Raw genomic sequence first — 22,203 nt, 5'->3', positions numbered from 1 at the left:
AAATAGTAGATGAGTTTTGCTTTCTGGGAAACAAATAACTGATGATGGCTGACATAAAGAGAATATAAAATGTAGACAAGCAATAGCAAGAAAAGTATTTCTGAAAATGAGAAATTTGTTAATATCAAATATACATTTAAGTGTTTGGAAGTCTTTTCTGAAGGTATTTGTATGGAGTGTAGCTATATATGAAAGTGAAATTGGACGATAAAACAGTTTAGATAAAAAGAAAATAGAAGCTTTTAAGATGTTGTGCTCCACAAGAATCTTGAAGATTATATGGGTAGATCACATAAGTGATGATGAGGTACTGAATAGAATTGGGGAGACAAGAAATTTGTGGCACAACTGAGACAAAATGGATCACCAGTTTAGTATTTGAGGAAAGTGAGTGTGTGTGTGTGTGTGTGTGTGTGGGGGGGGGGGGGGGGGTATAGTAGAAGGAGACCAAAAGATGTATACAGTAAGCAGATTCAGAAGGATGTTAGTTGCAACAGTTATTTGGAGATGAAGAGGCTCGCACAGGACAGAATAGCATGGAGATCTGCATCAGCAGTGCTTTAACATTATGAAAATACAAGATTTGTAAAAATAGTAAATTATTGTATGTTGTCATGTATACCTGGACCTCACAATAAACATTTTAAGTTTATTATTGTAACACATATTAAAGTACTTTTTTCATAAAAGTCTTTCTTTGTTTCTGTGTCGGTGCCAAAGGTAATGACTGTGGTGGTGGTGGTGGTGGAGGAGGAGGAGGAGGAGGAGGAGGGGGCAGTAGTTGACATGGCAGTAGTGAAGTAGCTTCATGCTGTAGTGGCACAGTATCTTTTGTTAGAGTTCTGCTGTCTAATGGTGAAACTTCGTTTTGCAGTTCTAGGTCACTGAGCATGTTGTTGTGGACCATAGTATGTGATGAATTCCACTTTGCTATAGGACAGCCATAAACCGAAACTGGAGCACATTCTGTGTATCCAAGTTTCAGGTAGAAACCTTGTTGGTCGATAGTTGATAAATAGACTGTATGAAGACCGAGCCTGGAACAGAGCAAACATATATTTTAAAAATATTTCATTGTGTTTTACAAATAAGACGTTTTTGTTCTAAGCTTACTTTTGAGCTTCATCCTCTGATGCATTCATGAGTGCCTTGCCGAGACCTTGTTTGCGATACGATGGATGAATAACAACTGAAACAAAACAAAATACCACTATAAGTCTTATATGCCATCCCTATGAAGCCCATCTAAGATGTTGATAAAAAGAGAGAGCACTTTTTAGAGCTCATTCTTCAGCATAATTCTCTGATATCGCTAGCATAAGCCTAAAAGGTTTCTAAGTCAGTAACATATAATGTTAATGCATTTTACTTAAATTGTCTGAATCAGTATTAAAATTTATGCTTTATTCATAATGTAAAACTTGCTCTCTTCCATTCAAGCCACGGAACTGACTTACGCTGCAATAAATGACTGCTCCATTTTTACATTTATTTGTTATCCCTCTTTAAGCATATTGATACGTGTGAAATAGATATGGTACAATAATATCAATGCACATGTTCGCAAGTGTGCGGGTGCCGACCCCCCTCCCCCCCTCTCCACACATACACAGATATATACATTCACCTCAAAAAGATGTGATACTCTGCAGTCAGCCATTTCTATTAATGAATCAAACTAAAATTTGTCTGCCACATGACACATTCTTTACATACAACATAAATAAACAATAGTAACTCTCATGCATCAGCTTTTGTGTGATCTGACTTTCTAGTGTAGCTTCATTCCGCTACTAGCACTACTGTCACCTGATTCACTTTGAGTTTTGCAAATCGTTTACAAATAACCAGTACAGCAACAACCAGCAGCAGCAGCCATTTTTTGTGTTTGTACAGAGCATTTAGTTTAATATTTCCTTAGGAGCTTCTGTCAATTTTAGGAGAAGGATGGATAGGGAGTGTGCGCCATGTTGTGTGCGGATGCAGGAGGGGCTGACTTTAGTTTACAAACAGCTGAAGATGCTGTTAACCATGGTCAGCCATTTTCAAACTGATGTCTTGGTTGGTGTGTGTGTGTGTGTGTGTGTGTGTGTGTGTGTGTGTGTGTAGAAACTAGTACCTTGCATGGGACATCTCTGGTGCCACTTGTTTTACCCACGGGGGCTCTGTTGTCAAGGCACCTTCAAGCATACCCAAAGCAGGGGAACAGCATGTAACAATACACATAACTTGAAATGGAAGGTGAATGGGGAGTGGGCCATCTGGCCTCACACATTCACCCAGCAAGTGAATAAGAGGCCACTCCTTCAACATGAAGGCACATGGAAGGAGAGGTTTTTCAGTTATTGGGAGCTCCAATGTTAGGCCTGTTATGGAGCCGCTTATAGTGAAATAGCATACAGGACTGGAAAGAAGTCCGATGTGTGCTTGGTATGTCTGCTGGCTTGCCCCACCTGAGATGTTGAGTATTCTCTACCCGTGGCTGTCAAGGGTGTAGTCATCTTCAAGTTGTGGCTCATGTTGGGACCAATGATGGCTCTCATTTGGTTTCTGAGACACTGTCTGCCTGTAAAAGCGGCTGCCAAGAGTGGTAAAGATTGTTGGCCTCATTTGTACGGTGTGAGCAGAGCTTACACTGTACAGTATTGTACCCAGAATTGATAAGGTTCCTTTGGTTTGGAGCTGAGTAGAGAACATCAACCAGAGGCTCCGTCGATCCTGAGACTCCCTTAGCTATAGTTTTTGGACCTGAATTATGAGGTGGAGAAGTGTAGGATTCTTCTTGATAAGTTCAGCAGTGCACTATATAAAGAAAATTACTCATCTAAGTATTGAAGTCATTGTTGTTGTTGTTGTTGTTGTTGTTGTCTTCAGTCCAGAAACTGGTTCAATGCAGCTCTCAATGCTACTCTATCCTGTGCAAGATTTTTCATTTCCCAGTACCTACTGCAACCTACATCCTTCTGAATCTGTTTGGTTTATTCCTCTCTTGGTCTCCCTCTATGATTTTTACCCTCCACACTGCCTTCCAGTACTAAATTGGTGATCCCTTGATGCCTCAGAACCAACCGATCCCTTCTTCTAGTCAAGTTGTGCCACAAATTTCTCTTCTCCCCAATTTTCTATTCAATACCTCCTCATTAGTTATGTGATCTACCCATCTAACCTTCAGCATTCTTCTGTAGCACCACATTCCGAAAGCTTCTATTCTCTTCTTGTCCAAACTATTTATCGTCCATACAAATACTTTCAGAAGCGACTTCCTGACACTTCAATCTATACTCGACGTTAACAAATTTCTCTTCTTCAGAAACGCTTTCCTTGCCATTGCCAGTCTACATTTTATATCTTCTCTACTCCGACCATCAACAGTTATTTTACTCCCCAAATAGCAAAACTCCTTTACTACTTTAAGTGTCTCATTTCCTAATCCAAATCCCTCAGCATCACCTGACTTAATTTGACTACATTCCATTATTCTCGTTTTGCTTTTGTTGATGTTCATCTTATATCCTCCTTTCAAGATACTGTCCATTCCGTTCAACTGCTCTTTCAAGTCCTTTGCTGTCTCTGACAGAATTACAATGTCATCGGCGAACCTCAAAGTTTTTATTTCTTCTCCGTGGTACTTAATAACTACTCCAAATTTTTCTTTTGTTTCCTTTACTGCTTGCTCAATATATAGATTGAATAACATCGGGGAGAGGCTACAACCCTGTCTCACTCCCATCCCAACCACTGCTTCCGTTTCATGTCTCTCGAATCTTATAACTGCCATCTGGTTTCTGTACAAATTGTAAATAGCCTTTCGCTCCCTGTATTTGACCCCTGCCACCTTCAGAATTTGAAAGAGAGTACTCCAGTCAACATTGTCAAAAGCTTTCTCTAAGTCTACAAATACTAAAAACGTAGGTTTGCCTTTCCTTAATCTATCTTCTAAGATAAGTCATAGGGTCAGTATTGCCTCAAGTGTTCCAATATTTCTGTGGAATCCAAACTGATCTTCCCCGAGGTCGGCTTCTACCAGTTTTTCCATTCGTCTGTAAAGAATTCGCTTTAGTATTTTGCAGCTGTGACTTATTAAACTGATAGTTCTGTAATTTTCACATCTGTCAACACCTGCTTTCTTTGGGTTTGGAATTACTATATTCTTCTTAAGGGTATTTCGCCTATCTCATACATCTTGCTCACCAGATGGTAAAGTTTTGTCAGGACTGGCTCTCTCAAGGCTATCAGTAGTTCTAATGGAATGTTGTCTACTCCCTGGGCCTTGTTTCGACTCAGGTCTTTCAGTGCTCTGTCAAACTCTTCACGCAGTATCATATCTCCCATTTCATCTTCATCTACATCCTCTTCCATTTCCCTAATATTGTCCTCAAGCACATCGCACTTGTATAGACCCTCTATATACTCCTTCCACCTTCCTGCTTTCCCTTCTTTGCTTAGAACTGTGTTTCCGTCTGAGCTCTTGATATTCATACAAGTGGTTCTCTTTTCTTCAAAGGTGTCTTTAATTTTCCCGTAGGCAGTATCTATCTTACCCCTAGTGAGATAAGCCTCTACGTCCTTACATTTGTCCTCTAACCATGCCTGCTTAGCCATTTTGCACTTCCTGTTGATCTCATTTCTGAGACATTTGTATTCCTTTTTGCCTGCTTCATTTACTGCATTTTTATATTTTCTCCTTTCATCAATTAAATTCATATTTCTTCTGTTACCCAAGGATTTCTACTAACCTTCGTCTTTTTACCTACTTGATCCTTTGCTGCCTTCACTACTTCATCCCTCAAAGCTACCCATTCTGCTTCTACTGTATTTCTTCACCCCATTCCTGTCAATTGTTCCCTTATGCTCTGCCTGAAACCCTGTACAACTTTTGGTTTAGTCAGTTTATCCACATCTCATCTCCTTAAATTCCCACCTTTTGCAGTGTCTTCAGTTTTAATCTACATTTCATAACCAATAGATTTTGGTCATAGTCCACATCCGCCCTTGGAAATGTCTTACAGTTTAAAACCTGGTTCCTAAATCTCTGTCTTACCATTATATAATCTATCTGAAACCTTCCAGTATCTCCAGGCCTCTTCCATGTATACAACCTTCTTTCATGATTCTTGAACCATGTGTTAGCTATGATTAAGTTAAGCTCTGTGCAAAATCCTACCAGTCGGCTTCCTCTTTCATTTCTTCCCCCCAATCCATATTCACCTACTACGTTTCCTTCTCTCCCGTTTCCTACTATCAAATTCCAGTCACCCATGACTATTAAATTTTCGTCTCCCTTCACTATCTGAATAATTTCTTTCATCTCATCACACATTTCATCAATTTCTTCATCATCTGCAGAGCTAGTTGGCATATAAACTTGTACTACTGTGGTAGGTGTGGGCTTTGTGTCTATCTTGGTCACAATAATGTGTTCACTATGCTGTTTGTAGTAGCTTACCTGTACTCCTATTTTTTTTATTCATTGTTAAACCTACTCCTGCACTACCCCTATTTCATTTTGTATTTATAACCCTGAATTCACCTGACCAAAAGTCTTGTTCCTCCTGCCACCGAACTTCACTAATTCCCACTATATCTAACTTTAACCTATCCATTATTGAAGTCATCTGAAGTGAAATCAACATCAGAGAAAGCATTTTTGCTGTCATCTATCTATGGACCTGACAGAAGATCCTAAGAAGTGCGTACACTCTGTGACCATAATGGCATCGAAATAGTGAATGACACAGATACAACCAAAACACTAAACATATTTTTCCAAAACAGTTTCCCTGAGAAAATCACATCGGACAAATGTGAAGATGATATGAACTGAAACAAGTGACTATGGGATAGAAAAGCAACTGAGAAACCGCAACAGAGGACAAACCACTGTATCTGACAGGGTACCAATAAGATTCTACATAGTGTGTGCAAAAGAACTTTCTCTTTTTCTAACAGCAGCGAACTGTATGTTTCTAGAGGGGCAAAGCATTCCTAATGATTAGAACAAAGGTCAGTTCATTACTTTTATCTAGAAGGGTTGTCAAATAGACACACAAAACTACAGGCTTATATCGCTGACCTCAGGCTGTTGTAGAATCTTGGCCCATGTTTTACTCTCACATTATAACATTTATGGAGACTGAAAATCTTCTCTGTAGGAATCAACCTGGATTCTGTAAACAGTGATTATGTGAAACCCAGATCACACTACTCATCCACAAGACCACGAAAACAGTATATACTGGCATCCAGATTGATGCTGTATTCCTTGACCTCTGGAAAGCATTTGATACTGTTCCACAGTGCCATCTAATGAAGAAAATGTGAGTGTACAGAATATAAGACTGGGGTGAAGAGTTTCTAGCAAACACAGCAGGTCATTCTCAATAGAGAGAAATCTTCACACATAAAAGTAATTGTAGTTGCACACCAGTGTAGTGTTACTGAACCATTACTTTTCACAAAATACATAAACCACTTAGTGGATAACATCAGAAATTCCATGAGGATTTTAGCAGATAGTGGTGTATACAGAGAAATCACAACACTAGAAAACTGCAGTGAAATATAGGAAGAACTGCAGAGGATCAACGCTTGGTGCAGGAATTGGCAATTGACCTTCAACATAAACAAATGCAACATATTGTGTAAATAGGCAGAAAGAACCTGTGTTTTATGATTGTGTAACAATCAAGGGAAGAATCACATCCATAAAATATCAAGGAGTATGCATACAGAGTGGCTTAAAGTGGAATGACCACGTAAAACTAATTGCAGGTAAGGCAGATGCCAGACTGAGATTCATTGGAGCAATCCTCAAGAAATGAAGAAATGTAGTCGACCCACAAAGAAGGTAGCTTATAAAACCCCCGTTCGACAAGTATTTGAATACTGCTCATCACTGTGTGACTTATGCCACACAGGATCGATAGAGGAATTAGAAAAGATCCAAAGAAGAGCAGTGCATTTTGGTACAGGTTCATTTAGTAAGTGTAAAAGTGTCACAGAGATGCTCAGCCATCTCCAGTGGCAGACACTGCAAGAGAGGCACTTCGTATCATGGTGTGGTTTACTGTTAAAGTTCCAAGAGTGTACATTCCTAGAAGACTTAATTGTCATACTGCTTCCTCCTAGGTATATACCACAAAAGACCATGAACGCAAGATTATAGAGATTTGAGCTTACATTGCAGGCTTAACAGCAACTGTTCTTCCCGCAAACCATTTGTCAGTGACATTGGTACACAAAGTACCCTCTACCACACACTGTAGTAGTTTGCAGAGTATTGATGTAGATGTAGACTACTTGTACCCAGCTGGATCTTGATAACATCACATGCAGCTTTACATTTGTTTTGGGCAGGGCTAGTTTAAGGTTCAAGTGGCCACTTGGGACACCAGGCTGAGAGGGTGGCTAGAAGCAGCCATGTACAAAATTTGTATACAGGGTGTGTCATAATTAGTAGCGAAAATTGACACGGGTGAAAGTAAACAATAATAGAAGTAAAAATGTTCTGTTAAACAGGGTCTGTAAATAATTTATTGGCGAGATACTTGTGAATGTGTGATTACGATGCAACATTGACTTCAGTATCAAATTTTGTCATACTGAATATAAATGTAAACTTTTTCACAAAGTCTCTGCCTAATTCAGTTCAAATTTTCATCCATGGTCTAACTTAACACAAATACCGTACTGCTTCAGCACATTACATTATACAGTTTACAGTCCACTCGTATCATTGAAGTTCCATGTATTGTACTCTGTCTGGATGCAATACTGCACTCAGTCATAATTTCCTTCAAACATCCTTGGATGATATTGTTTATCTTGACAAGACTGTATTGCTCCAGTTCTTCAACTGTATCAAGGAGAGTGCTGTACACTTCATTTTAAGCCTTTCAGACCCTCTGACTACAATTGTGTGCATTAACTTTTACATTATCTTAGCTGCAACAGATGTATTTTTTCCCAATGGAAACCTGAGGTACACATTTGTGAATGTTCAGCATTTTCATAATGTTCAAGTGCTCCCAACTGTTGAGCATCACTATGAAAATATCAGCAAGTCAGTGCAGCAGTGCACAGCAGCTTGTGGCAGTGTGCAGCAGTTCGTGACCACCAGAATACACAGATGTGGTTGGTTCACTGTATAATTGGTTATTTTTATTGTTATTTTGAATGGTAATCATTGAATGATCATTTTCTATTTATTGCAATAGAAAGTATTTTGTAATTGGCTATTATAGTTCATGAAATGAAGATAAGAGAATAAAGTATGTTTTAAAAATGGGTACATATTTTTGTATAAACCTTGCATTTAAAATCATTAATAAATCACTTATGAGCTTTGATACGTAAAAAAAATTTCTTTCCTGTGTGTGTGAGACAGAGAGAGAGAGAGAGAGAGAGAGAGAGAGAGAGAGAGAGCGCGCATCAGGTCTGAAAGAGTTGACCCCAATACAGAGGGTGGAAGTAAGGTAACTTTAGAGGTTGAGATTCAGGATGTGCTTATCAATAGGTAATAAGAGCTTCAGCTTTCTATACCATATTCATGATCTGCAGATTCAGGACAGTGGAAAACTAAAAGTTGCATACATGACTTTTGAGAGTGTCTTAAATGATGGTGATGAATGTGACCTTAATGGGACGTAAATGAACAATGAAGTTTTGATCTTAATTCCCATTCTTCCAACTGGAAGTTCTCCACAAAGCACAATTTTCTTCTTCCTCTACGAGTTAAACTCTACAACTTCTCAAAATGGCCATTCGCATGGCTTCAAGTCGTCATCTGTTTTGCTTTGTCATTTCCCCTGATTCTGAATCTCGCCAACAAATGCTTCACATTATTGACTCATATAAACATTTTATTTTTTATTTTTACTGTTTCCAGAAAGTAGAATACATCTTGAGTTGCTTGATTCAGAAGCATTGCACTAATAGTTTGTTTACGTACAGTCTGTGCACATTAAAGTTAATTGAAAGATATATTTTATTGTGAATAAGTTAAGTAACTGATAGTGCTGTTAAATGAGTGCTTGAGTTCTTGTTTTAAGCTGAAATAATTAACTTTTTACGTTATATCACATGCAATGACCCAGAGATCACCAGTGTGATATGTGGTTTATTCATCTCATTACGTACAATTTCAAATCATTTGATTTCATGTACAGGAGACATGTCAAGGTTTACGAAAGAAACTTTTTTAAGAAAAATGCAAAGTTTACATTATATTTTACATTTCTAAGTTACAGCTACATATGTACATAAAATAATACATGTAATACAATCCCTGTGCTCAGACTGTGAAGCTGTCCTCAATGAATTCATCGACAGAATAATAACACTTTTCCACCAGAAGAGTAAAGAGCAATCTTTTCAGTGAACCAATCTCCATTTTAAATATATTACTGCCTTTTATTTTATTGAACATTTTTAACCCCATATACTCTGGCGTTTGGGCATAAAGTTTTAAACAATGTGTTGGAAGTTTGAAGTTATCTCTGTGGCGAGTGCTGTAGGTGTGGTCAAAACGGAAAGTGTCTAGTGTATGTTGCTTTCTACACTCCTGGAAATGGAAAAAAGAACACATTGACACCGGTGTGTCAGACCCACCATACTTGCTCCGGACACTGCGAGAGGGCTGTACAAGCAATGATCACACGCACGGCACAGCGGACACACCAGGAACCGCGGTGTTGGCCGTCGAATGGCGCTAGCTGCGCAGCATTTGTGCACCGCCGCCGTCAGTGTCAGCCAGTTTGCCGTGGCATACGGAGCTCCATAGCAGTCTTTAACACTGGTAGCATGCCGCGACAGCGTGGACGTGAACCGTATGTGCAGTTGACGGACTTTGAGCGAGGGCGTATAGTGGGCATGCGGGAGGCCGGGTGGACGTACCGCCGAATTGCTCAACACGTGGGGCGTGAGGTCTCCACAGTACATCGATGTTGTCGCCAGTGGTCGGCGGAAGGTGCACGTGCCCGTCGACCTGGGACCGGACCGCAGTGACGCACGGATGCACGCCAAGACCGTAGGATCCTACGCAGTGCCGTAGGGGACCGCACCGCCACTTCCCAGCAAATTAGGGACACTGTTACTCCTGGGGTATCGGCGAGGACCATTCGCAACCGTCTCCATGAAGCTGGGCTACGGTCCCGCACACCGTTAGGCCGTCTTCCCCTCACGCACCAACATCGTGCAGCCCGCCTCCAGTGGTGTCGCGACAGGCGTGAATGGAGGGACGAATGGAGACGTGTCGTCTTCAGCGATGAGAGTCGCTTTTGCCTTGGTGCCAATGATGGTCGTATGCGTGTTTGGCGCCGTGCAGGTGAGCGCCACAATCAGGACTGCATACGACCGAGGCACACAGGGCCAACACCCGGCATCATGGTGTGGGGAGCGATCTCCTACACTGGCCGTACACCACTGGTGATCGTCGAGGGGACACTGAATAGTGCACGGTACATCCAAACCGTCATCGAACCCATCGTTCTACCATTCCTAGACCGGCAAGGGAACTTGCTGTTCCAATAGGACAATGCACGTCCGCATGTATCCCGTGCCACCCAACGTGCTCTAGAGGGTGTAAGTCAACTACCCTGGCCAGCAAGATCTCCAGATCTGTCCCCCATTGAGCATGTTTGGGACTGGATGAAGCGTCGTCTCACGCGGTTTGCACGTCCAGCACGAACGCTGGTCCAACTGAGGCGCCAGGTGGAAATGGCATGGCAAGCCGTTCCACAGGACTACATCCAGCATCTCTACGATCGTCTCCATGGGAGAATAGCAGCCTGCATTGCTGCGAAAGGTGGATATACACTGTACTAGTGCCGACATTGTGCATGCTCTGTTGCCTGTGTCTATGTGCCTGTGGTTCTGTCAGTGTGATCATGTGATGTATCTTACCCCAGGAATGTGTCAATAAAGTTTCCCCTTCCTGGGGCAATGAATTCACGGTGTTCTTATTTCAATTTCCAGGAGTGTATATTGGAACACCACCATCTCATACATGTAAAGTGAGGGGATAGATAGCATTTTTAAATTTTTTAACAGTGGTCAACAGGGTCCCGTGTTTTTGCAACACACGTTTCTAATTACTTTCTTTTGTAATGCTAGGAGCCTAGTGGCATTTGCTGAATTTCCCCAGAAGATTATGCCATAACGAATAACTGACTCAAAGTAGCAGTGATAAACTATCTTTCTGGTATTCATGTTTGTGGCACCTGACAAAATACACATTGCAAATGCTAAGTTGTTCAGTTTATTTGCTAAGTAATCTATGTGTACCTTCCAATTTAAAGTTTTGTCAAGATTTAGGCCTAAGAACTTCATGTGGTTTGCTTCTGTGATATCCTGATCATTGCAAGTTATCTTCATTTCACTCCTTTCTGCTGATTTAGCTTCAAATTGCATCATTTTGGTTTTAGTTACATTTAGTTTTAGTCCATTTTGATAGAACCTAGATTCAAGTTTTTCTAAAGTATTTTTGGCTTTTTCTGGAATATTTTCAGATACCTCATTTTCAATTAGAACTGATGTATCATCAGCAAATAAGACTGAATGAACATCAATAGCAAGTGGTAGGTCATTTACGTAAAAAAGAAACAGATGGGGACCCAATATCGAACCTTGTGGGGACTCCTTGGGGAACTGTTTTCCAGTCTGATGAATAATTGGTTCCATTTGAAGTTAAAATTATTCTTTGTTTCCTACCTGACAGGTAAGAGCTAAACCATTTTAAAGCAGTGTCCCTGATTCCATACATCTGTAATTTGTGGAGGAGTAATGCATGGTTCACAGAATCGAAGCTTTAGTCAGATCCAGAATATACCTGTGACCTTTCTACCTTTATCTAATGTGGAGCATATTTTTTGGATGAGCTCATTTATAGCATTCACAGTGCTTTTACCCTGTTGGAATCCAAACTGGTTTTTAAAAATTATATCATTTACAGTAAGAAAGTTATTAATTTGTTTTGCTGCAATCTTTTCAAACACTTTAGAGAAGACCAGCAAGAGTGAATAGCGTGGTAATTCCCCATATCTTCTGTCAATCCTTTCTTGAATAGAGGTTTGATCTCACCATATTTCAATACATCTGGAAAGCATCCCTGTTCAAAAGATTGATTTATAATAGTTGACAGTGGTTGAGAAACAATATCGTACACATACTTGATTACAGATGATGTTATTTCATCCCACCCATGTGAGGTTTTGTTTTTTAGAGACAATATTTCCTTTTCCACATCCCTTTGGGTGATTTTTTCAAATTGTTTAAAAGATGTGTTCTGGCTGTTTTCCAAATTTGTGATGCCCTGATAGAATGTCATATCCACATCCGATCTTACTACTTTTAGGAAGAATTCATTGAAACAACTTGACATCTGAACAGGGTTTACTGTAATTTCATTTTCAAGTCTAATTTTCAAAATCTTGTGAATTTTTACTTTGGCTCCTAATTCAGACTGAACAACAGACCACACTGCTTTTGTCTTATTTCTGTGTTCTCGTATGAATTTATTATTTGCCATTTTTTTAGCTGCCACTACAACTTTCCTAAATACAGCTTTATACTGTTTGACATAAGCAACAAAATCCGGATTTCTGTTTGATTTTAACTCATTGTGGAGCTCTCTCTTTCTGGCATTCGAAATTTTTATTCCTGTTGTAATCCATTTGAGTTTACCATTAACCTTCTTTTGCTTATATCTACGAGGAAATGATTCATTAAATACCTCTAAGAAACAATCTAAGTATTTGTATAGTTTATCGAGCTTGAACTATTGTAGTCTACAGGCCAGCTTATTATACTTAATTTACTGCAGAATAAATCCATTTTACTTTTACTGAGATCCCTTTTTATACACACGTCTGGAGGCTTTAGGTTATTTGCTTTTGGGAGCTCAATAAACAGAGCTGAGCGATCTGAAATACCCAAGTCTAAGCAGTACTTGTGCTTATTTCCACTGTCAAATTTGTAGTTAGTAATAATATTATCAATGCAGGTCACTGATCTGCTGTTTTCCCTAGTGCCTTCAGAAAAATTTAGCTTGAAACCAGATTTCTGAATTAAGTCACGAAATTTTGTGGAATCATTGCTTTCAACTAGGACATTTAAGTTGAAGTCTGCTGCTATAACAACTTTTTTCTTACTTTCTTTCTGGAGTTTTTCCAGGAGGCATTCGAATTTGTGTGTGTGTGTGTGTGTGTGTGTGTGTGTGAACAATGTGGCATTATATTATTTACAAAAAAGGTATTGTATACCAGGTATACCAGGAGTAAATCTAATGATTGTCTCTAACTAGAAGTCTGTAAATGTATAGGTATACGAATTAGCTTATTGTAAATTGGTCTAAACTTGTAAATACTTTGAGATGTCCTATATCCTTGTAAAAAGAGATCTACAGAAGAATAAAGGTAGTACTACTACTACTACTTCAGTGTTAATCTATGGGTCTACCTTTTTCTGCTTGTAAATAACAAAAATCTATGTAGTGTTCAGTGCTTTAATTCTATTTTTAATGTATAATCTGTGTTGTAGTGTGTGATAAGTGTGGATGTTGCTGTTGAGTAACCAGACACTGAGTGGTGGAGTGGTATGGGTATACTGTGGATTGGAGTTCCACTGGGACAATTGCAATGGGGAACTGAATGGGAAACTCAACAATGCTCTCCCATGGAACTGTGGGCTCTGCAAAACAGACAAGATAATCACTGAACATGAGGAAAACATTTGTGTCTTTCAGACTGAATTTGAACCCTCAACATTTGAACGAGATAGGTAGAAGAAAGAAAAAGATTGTGGGAAATGGGTAAAGATAACATGCAATGGGAGAAAGGGTAACAGCTCTTCAACTTTTTCATCTACATTTGAGCTTACAGTATCAAATATCTTTGACTTGTTTCCTGAAGTACAAGGAAAAGAGCCTAATCCAGCTGTAGTTCACAGTAGGGTGTACCAGACTTTTAGTGTAGAAACTAAGTGTAGGTCAGTAGCAAAAGAGAGTAGGAAGAAATGATTCTTGCTGCTAGATAGTAGCTGTGGGAGGAGTATAGGCCAGATGGTACAGGGCAAATTAGGAACAGGGTACCAGGCCACAAGTATTATGAAACCAATTGCTAGCCTCAGCCAGGTGTCCGAGGACATAGGGAACTTGTGTAAAGATTTTGACAAAGAATATGAGCAGGGTGTATACCCCCTGGAAAATCCAAGAAAAACCCAGGAATTTTTTCATCTAGGAGAAAACCGAAAATTTTTGGAATTCCAAGAATTTTTCATTGTTTTAGTTTGTTAAGTTTTCGTAATTTTGACTGGTAAGAACTGATACGCAAACAAAGAATATTACTGTATCCCGCTACTGCAGAGTAATATTGCAGCTATAAAACATAAAAGAGAGAAACAACCAAAATAAAATTGAAGTAGCAAAGGAAATGGGCCATTAGCAAAACACAGTGCTCACTCAAGCATCTGCCTGCCCATGCGCAGTTCAGTCAAGTATGAAAAATACCATCTCCCGCTTCTGGATACTTGAAGTGTGTCTGCTGGCTGTTAGCTGTATCGGCAGTAGCAGGAAGCAGCCAGATGCTAATTGGAAATTTTTTTCTGGTGCGCCCAAGGTGCCAGATCCGCAAGAACCAGCCTGAGTTGTGGTGGGGAGGGGGGTAATCTCCAAGTGATTCATGTTCATGGTTAGTGATCTCGCTGTTTCTTCTTCATTTACAGCTCTCACATAAAATGAAAACAAAACGGGTTTATGTGGCCGGCAGCTATCAAGTGAATTAAATAACATTCATATAATTACAAAGGCTACAATATGTCATTAGTTGCAGTTTTTTTAAATTTTATTTCCATGTTTTTGGCAGTCTAGCGTTAATCACCTTGCAGAACAATGAAGTTACTTTTGTTGGTTTGCTAAAGAAATTTGGCTTTAATTAATCTTTTCTGCTGAGGCAGTCAATTTATTTGAAACATAGTGTTTCATTCCACACTATTGGCTAGTTTCAACTGTTCGTTGAATTTCAAGTGCACATTTTCATCTTCTGCCACATATGACCTTATGCCATAATAAAAGAACCAAACATGAGATAATACATTACTGGTACTCCTAGAAAATTTACATTCCAAAACCTGCACTGAAAGCTTAATATCGGGTTGAGGCCCACTTAATTGTGAATCTGGACGTACGAATGTGCACTTAAGCCAAATTAAGCAGTTTAGTATGGTTTACGAAATTCCGATGCTCACGAAATATCCTCTGATTCCTGGTGTTTTTTTTTTTTTTTTTGCGTAATGTAAGATCTCTTCATGCTTTACACATATGAACATATGGACTTCCTACATCATCATAGCGGTGCATGCACAGTAACACCTGTTTTATGGAGCTCTGTGAGAACTGCTGAAAAAAAACTATTTCTAGCAGGTTGCAGGAAAGTATTGCAAATGGTGGATGAAAAATGTTACTTTAAAAGCAAAATTCCTTTTAAGCAAGATGGATTAAGTTATGTGTGAGAATGTGCAATGAATTTCTTAAATTAGAAAGCATTTGACTCTTGTTTAAAACTTAATACTTTGAGGACCAGCCACTTAGCAGATTTTAGAGCTGTTTTATATCATTATTTTAAGGATTGATAAGTTTTACAATTCCAAAGGAAATTATCTGTAACTTAACATGGAAAAAGTGTATTTTAATCTGGGAATTTTGTTTCCTTGTCTGCATATATACTATGATGAGGTTATCATAGTACGTGAAGCCAGGAACAGCCTGGCTTAAAACAGAAATTGCAGCATTAGGGGGTGACCTGAATGAAACAGGAGTAGCAACCACACACAAAAATGTGTGTTTTGTGGGGTTCCTGTAGCGCCATGACCAGCCCTGGATTAACACTGCTTTGAGATGTGTGAACACTGAGTTGAGCTGGCTGCTGTTACTGAAATGGAATGTCGTATGAATGCAATGCCTGCTGCTACAGTTGGCAGATGGGATTATATTAGACACAGCTTACACCTTACTAAGATAGGAGAAAGATACGTTGCCTCAGCTTCTTGCAGAAGATGTGTGGTGGACCACCATTACATAAAGAAAGTTCCCTGTGGGTACTGATGTCAAGAGGCGTAACTTTTTCAGGTTAGAATCTGGATTCTGGCATGCTGTTAAAATAACAGAGGAGCCCAACACAATGCTTAAGAATGCACAGAAAAGTCGGATTAACTTGTTTCATCAAAATATCAGAGGAATGAGTAAAAATGTAGAAGAGCTTCTTAATTGTTTGGAAAATTTAGGAAGCTCTGAAAGATAGATGTCCTGTGCTTATATGAGAACCACAAAACCACAGCATTACATAAGTTAAATATAAAACATTACACTCTAGCATCTTATTCATGTGGAACTGATATGGGAAAAGGAGAATTTGTTCTATATATTAAGACAGAACACATGTTCAAAAACACTGAGCCATGTAGATTTACAAGTGATCAGCACATAGAAGTGTGCGCTTGTGAATTAATACTGAAAAATAGTTTACTTTTAACTGTATATAGATCTCCACTGGGAAATTTTGAACTTTTTATCAGGAATTTGGATTCCTTACAATGCTAACTGTCAGATAACAGCAAGCAGTTAATAGTCTGTGATGATTTCAATGTAGTTTTACTACAGGATTCAGATAGGAAAAACAATCTGGAAACCTTACATGGATACTCCAAGTCAATCTCACCAATTAACTTTCCAACATGGGTGGGTAAAGATACTAGGACACTAATTGATAATGTTTTTTTTTTTTGTGGTGCTCAAAGCAAGAATCTCATTGTATGTCCTCTAACAAATGTTTGATCATGATGCACAGTTAGTTAGGATAAAGAAGACATTATCTTAGTGTATTGATACTCCTCAGCAAAAACCAGTTAGAATAATTAATGACTCCAGAACAAATGTTTCTAGAAAGAATTTACAAGAAATGACCTCAGATGAAATTTGTAGTGAACCAAATGCTGGCATAAAATTTAATCTATTCCATGATAAACTCATATAGTTATTTGAAAATAGCTTTCCACAGAAGCTAATCACAAAGAACATTCAACAGCCATGCAATAAACCATGGTTCACTACTGAGATTAAGGTATCTTGCAAAAACTTTGTAACTACTGGAAGGAGAAAGTAGAGATCCTGCTGTAATTGCATACTACAACAACTACTCAAAAGTACTAAGAAGAAAAGTTATTAAAAAATCAAGCAACATGCACATTATGTCAGAAATCAGTAATTTCAACAACAGATTCAAGGCTATAGGGAATGTACTGAAATGAGGAACAGGACAACCATCCACAGAATAGGATAACATCATTATTGAATTAAACAGAAGGGCTATAAAAGATGAGTAACAGGTAGCAAATATGTTTAATAACAATTTATCAAATATAGTAGAATATACAGGGACCAAACTGTTCAAAGGAAACATCACAGCTGTATGTTGAAAAAGCAACTCTCTTAAACTTCAGTCATATGAATATATCACCAACTTCTCCTTCTGAAAGTAAGAGAATTATATATTGTCTCAAAAATGAAAACTCTTACAGATTTGATGGTGTTTCCAATAGAGTAATAAAGATTTGTTCCCATGTAATAAGCCCTGTTTTAACTGAAATATATACTGCATCACTCGAGGAGAGATTGGAACACCTCTATAAGAAAGAGGTCAATAACTACCAACCCATTTCACTACTGATATCATCTGCCAGAATTTTTGAGAAGGTGATGTATTCTAGAATAGCATCTGACCTGAGCAACAATAATATCCTCAGTAAACCACAGTTTGCATTCCAGAAACGTTGCTCTACTGAGGAGATCATTTAAAGGTTCATTCATCAAATTTTATATGCCTTAAATAATAAAATAGTACCAGTTGGTATCTTCTGTGACCTAACTAAGGCATTTGACTGTGTGAATCACAATTTTCACTTAGATAAATGAAGATTTTATGGGATTGATGGTACAGGTAAACAGGGGATAATGTCATATCTAATCAAAAGAGAACAGAATTAGTGTCAACAAAAGTAGTCCAATGACATTTTTTTGACTGGGGAGGAATTATGTATGGAGTTCCAAAAGGCTCAATTTTATTTTATGTCTGCTGTTGTTCATCATATATGTAAACAATATTCCATCTAACATATAACAAGCAGAATTAGTCATTTTTATGGATGACATTAGCATTATAATCAATCCAAACACATTAACAGCAACAGAAGAAATGGTAAGTAATGTTCTTAAAAGTATAACTGGTTTTCTGTGAATGGTCTCACTCCCAGTTTAAAAACTATATAACATATTCAGTTGTGTTCATCTTGAGGTACTACACCAGTGATAGGTGTAACACATGATGAGGAAATAAGCAGGGTGGAAGTGTCCATTCTGATGAGAATTTAAACTGGAAAAAGCACATTTTGGAACTCCTAGAACAACGTAGTTCTATAACATTTGCACTTGCAATCATTGTGAATCTTGGGAAGAGACAAATCAGTAAGTTGACATATTTTCATTCAACAATGTCATATGAATAATGTTCTTGGGTAACTAATTTTTAAGAAAGAAAGTCTTCATTGCTCAAAAACATGCTGTAAGAATAATGTGTGGTGCTCACCCACAATCATCTTGTAGACATCTGTTTAAGGAGTTAAGCATTTTGAGAACTGCTTCACAGTATATTTATTCTCTCATGAAGTTTGTTGTAAATAATCCACTGCAGTTCAAAAGGAACAATGATGTACATAATTTCAATACCAGAAGGAAAAATGACATTTATTATGCTACACTAAGAATGTCTTTAGCACAAAAAGGGCTGCACAATGGTGCAACCAAAATTGTTATCCTTGCTCAGTGATATAAAATGTCTGACAGACAGCAAAGTGGGAAATCAACTGAAATAGTTTTCCCTTGACAAGTTCTTCTATTTCTTAAAAGTTATTCCATTACTGTAATGTGTATAAGGTGATGGGTAGGAATTACTAACTCACATTGTTGTAAATGATCAAATGATCTGCTTATAGGCATATTTACAAAATAATTTGTGATGTTAATATAAAATGACCCATTTCACATCATTAAGATTTATTATGTGAATGATCCATGGGATATGAAAGTAACTATTTAATTAATCTTAACCTTTATGACCAAAGGATGGAATTCGAATTATTGATTGCTTGTTTAGCTTTTGTTTTCCTGTGCCTCATTTTTTATTTACTGGACCCTTATTTGAGGTTCTAACTCCCAGATATTTATACTTTTGACATTCCTCAACAGTTTTTGCATCTATGGCAATATAATGGCTCATTTTCTTGTATTACAACAACAATTATACTGACATTTTTCTTAAAACCTTTGTAAGCTTGTGAGTCCTCCTGACCTTACCTATATCTGCAAATTGTAGTGAAATAAGTTTTTCAAAATGCAAGTTGATAAAGACATATCTTAATCAAGACTTTCACAAGATAGCTTGTGTGGCCTGACAACTTCAGCTCTGAAAAGCGAAATCTTAAAGTAAATTGACTGAGATCCTATTTCTTATGATTTTGCTAAGTTAAAGGCTAAAAAAAATTCAATATATTTGTTTGTCCAAGGGACAGATTGTAGTACATATTCTGAACTGTGGGAATTATACAAGACTTAATTAATAGAATATTTCTCTTATTTCAGGCAACAATATGTGTTTTCCTTTGTAGTTGTATTTATCATTTTTCAGTTACCTGCATCAAAAATTTTGTAAAATTTAGCTACTTATTGGTGAGTTTTCCTCACATGTCACACTCAACTTAAGCGATGAAACAATGTCCTATGTTCAACATGTCAATATAAAATTAGATATTTCTTATATTTGTGTCTCACTTTTTTCAATGGAAAGTTACACAAATTGTAAATTATACAAATAAAAAGTTCTATTATACACACATCAAAAAAAGTTTTGCATCGCTCGGTTCTCAGAGTTCCAGAACCTGTACAGAAAATTGGAATAGGTATCAACATAAACATCATTTCTGCCCTTTTTATTGCTCATGAAAACCATACATTGCATGGTGTACCGCCATACAGAGACCTTCAGTGGTGGTGGTCCAGATTGCTGTACACACCAGTACGATGCATGCCTGTACCGCACTGTATGGTTTCGTGGTTGCAAAGATGGACCTCGCCATGGACGTTAGGAGTGAAGTTGCACATCGTGCAGCCTATTGTGCACAGCTTGAGTCGTAACACAACGTCCTGTGGCTGCACGAAAAGCATTATTCAACATGGTGGCATAGCTGTCAGGGTTCCTCTGAGCCATAATCCGTCATAGGTAGTGGTCATCCACTGCAGTAGTAGCCCTTGGGTAGCCTGAGTGATGCATGTCATCGACAGTTCCTGTCTTTCTGTATCTCCTCCACGTCCAAACAACATCGCTTTGATTTACTCCAAACACCTGGACACTTCCCTTGCTGAGAGCCCTTCCCGGTATAAAGTAACAATGCGGACGCAATCAAACTGTGGTATTGACCATCCAGGCGTGGTTGAACTACAGACAACATGAGCCATGTACTCTCAAGGAAGTTTATGATTGGTCAATAAGTAATAAGGTGACATTGAACATAAAGAAAACTAACGGCATGAATTTCAGTTTGTAGAGGAAAATGACAATGTTAAATTAAATGCAGATGGCACCTCTATAGACTGTGTAACAAACGCAAAATTTCTAGGAATGAATATTGATTCTCAGTTGTAGTGGTGTGAACACATAAAGGTACTTGCAAACAGAATTTCATCAGCATGTTAAGCCCTTAGAATCCTATCACCAGTGTGTAACATACAGTGTCTTTTAGTTAAATATTATTCATATGTACACTCAATTCTTAGCTAGGGAATTCTTTTTTGGGGGACAAATGCACAAAATATGAACACAATTTTCAAACTCCAGAAAAGAGCCATAAGAATAATAACCAAAAATACTAGTTGAGCTCATTGTAAAGATCTACTCAGAACACTGGGAATTTTAACTGCTCCATGTGAATACATTTACCAGTCAGTTGCACACATCAAAAATAATGTTGGTAATTACTGCACAAGCACCTCTGTCCATGACCATGCAACAAGAGATAGACTCAACTTACATTTACCATGAAAAAATAAACATAAAACTCAAAACAGCATTTTCTACCAAAGAATAAAACTGTACAATAAATTACCAAAAGAGATTAAAGAAATTGCCAAAATACACTTATTTAAAAAGGCAGCTAAAAAGTACCTGTTATGCAATACATTTTATACATTGAAGGATTACTTAGCTGAAACAGAGTAGTAGTTTGATAAAAAATGTCATACAAATAAATAATAATAATCATAATCATAAAATATCCAACATTCCACATAACACCTTCACTTTATGTTTTTTCCTTCTTTTTTTCCTTTCTAGAAATACTTACCCCCAAGCTATGCATAGCACAATACTAACACCTCTTCCTCTTTCTGAGCTCAACATTTCACTCATTATGGAGGGATGCTGACTCAGTTTTTCAGGATAGCAAATGGGAAGTTGCAATACAGAAAATGACCCAGAGATCACCAGTGTGTGTGTGTGTGTGTGTGTGTGTGTGTGTGTGTGTGTGTGTGTGTGTGTGCGTTTTGTGAGTGAAGTGTTATGAAACAATGTGTGTATAGTGTGTGGAGTGACTGATAGTCAGATATGAGTGAACAATGTGGCATTACATTATTTAATACGTTATTTCTAAAAAAAGTATTGTGTACCAGGAGTAAATCTAATGATTGTCTCTAACTAGAAGTCTGTAAATATATGTGTGTACAGATTAGCTTATTTTAAATTGATCTAAATTTGTAAATACTTTGACATCTCCTATATCCTTGTAAAAAGAGATCTACAGATGAATAAAGCTACTACTACTACTACTACTACTACTACTACTAAAACTACTTCCTTCCTGGTGGAATGACTGGAACTGATCAGAGTGTGTGTGTGTGTGCGTGTGTGTGTGTTTTTAATTTTGCAGTCAGTTTAATAGACAGCACATTTTTATTGAAGCTGGATCAATTCAATACACCTAGTTGCTTGTGCTTGCACTAAAAGCTTTTAATTATCACAGGAATTACATTAAATGAAAATGAATTGTTCTTCAATATTTAACACAGGAAGAAGAGTCACTAATTTAATTCTTTACAGAGAAATGTCT

General features: G+C 37.9%; 1 protein-coding gene across 5 annotated transcripts in view; it reads right to left on the bottom strand.

Moving 5' to 3' along the window:
• Nucleotides 1-435: 435 nt before the first annotated feature.
• Nucleotides 436-22,203, bottom strand: part of LOC124804742 (N-alpha-acetyltransferase 80) — a 139,412-nt gene continuing 117,644 nt past the window's right edge. For all 5 annotated transcript variants that reach the window (XM_047265068.1, XM_047265052.1, XM_047265043.1 and 2 more), the window contains 2 exons: nt 1,114-1,189; nt 436-1,037 (listed from right to left, as the gene is read on the bottom strand). In XM_047265068.1, coding sequence (XP_047121024.1) covers nt 668-1,037; nt 1,114-1,189 — 446 coding nt within the window. In that variant the 3' untranslated portion in view covers nt 436-667. The remainder of the gene's footprint in view (nt 1,038-1,113; nt 1,190-22,203) is intronic.

The sequence above is a fragment of the Schistocerca piceifrons genome, chromosome 1 (assembly GCF_021461385.2).
Source record: "Schistocerca piceifrons isolate TAMUIC-IGC-003096 chromosome 1, iqSchPice1.1, whole genome shotgun sequence".
NCBI lineage: Eukaryota > Metazoa > Arthropoda > Insecta > Orthoptera > Acrididae > Schistocerca > Schistocerca piceifrons.
Note: the sequence above shows the minus strand (reverse complement) of the source record. Positions and strands in the feature narration are given on the sequence as shown.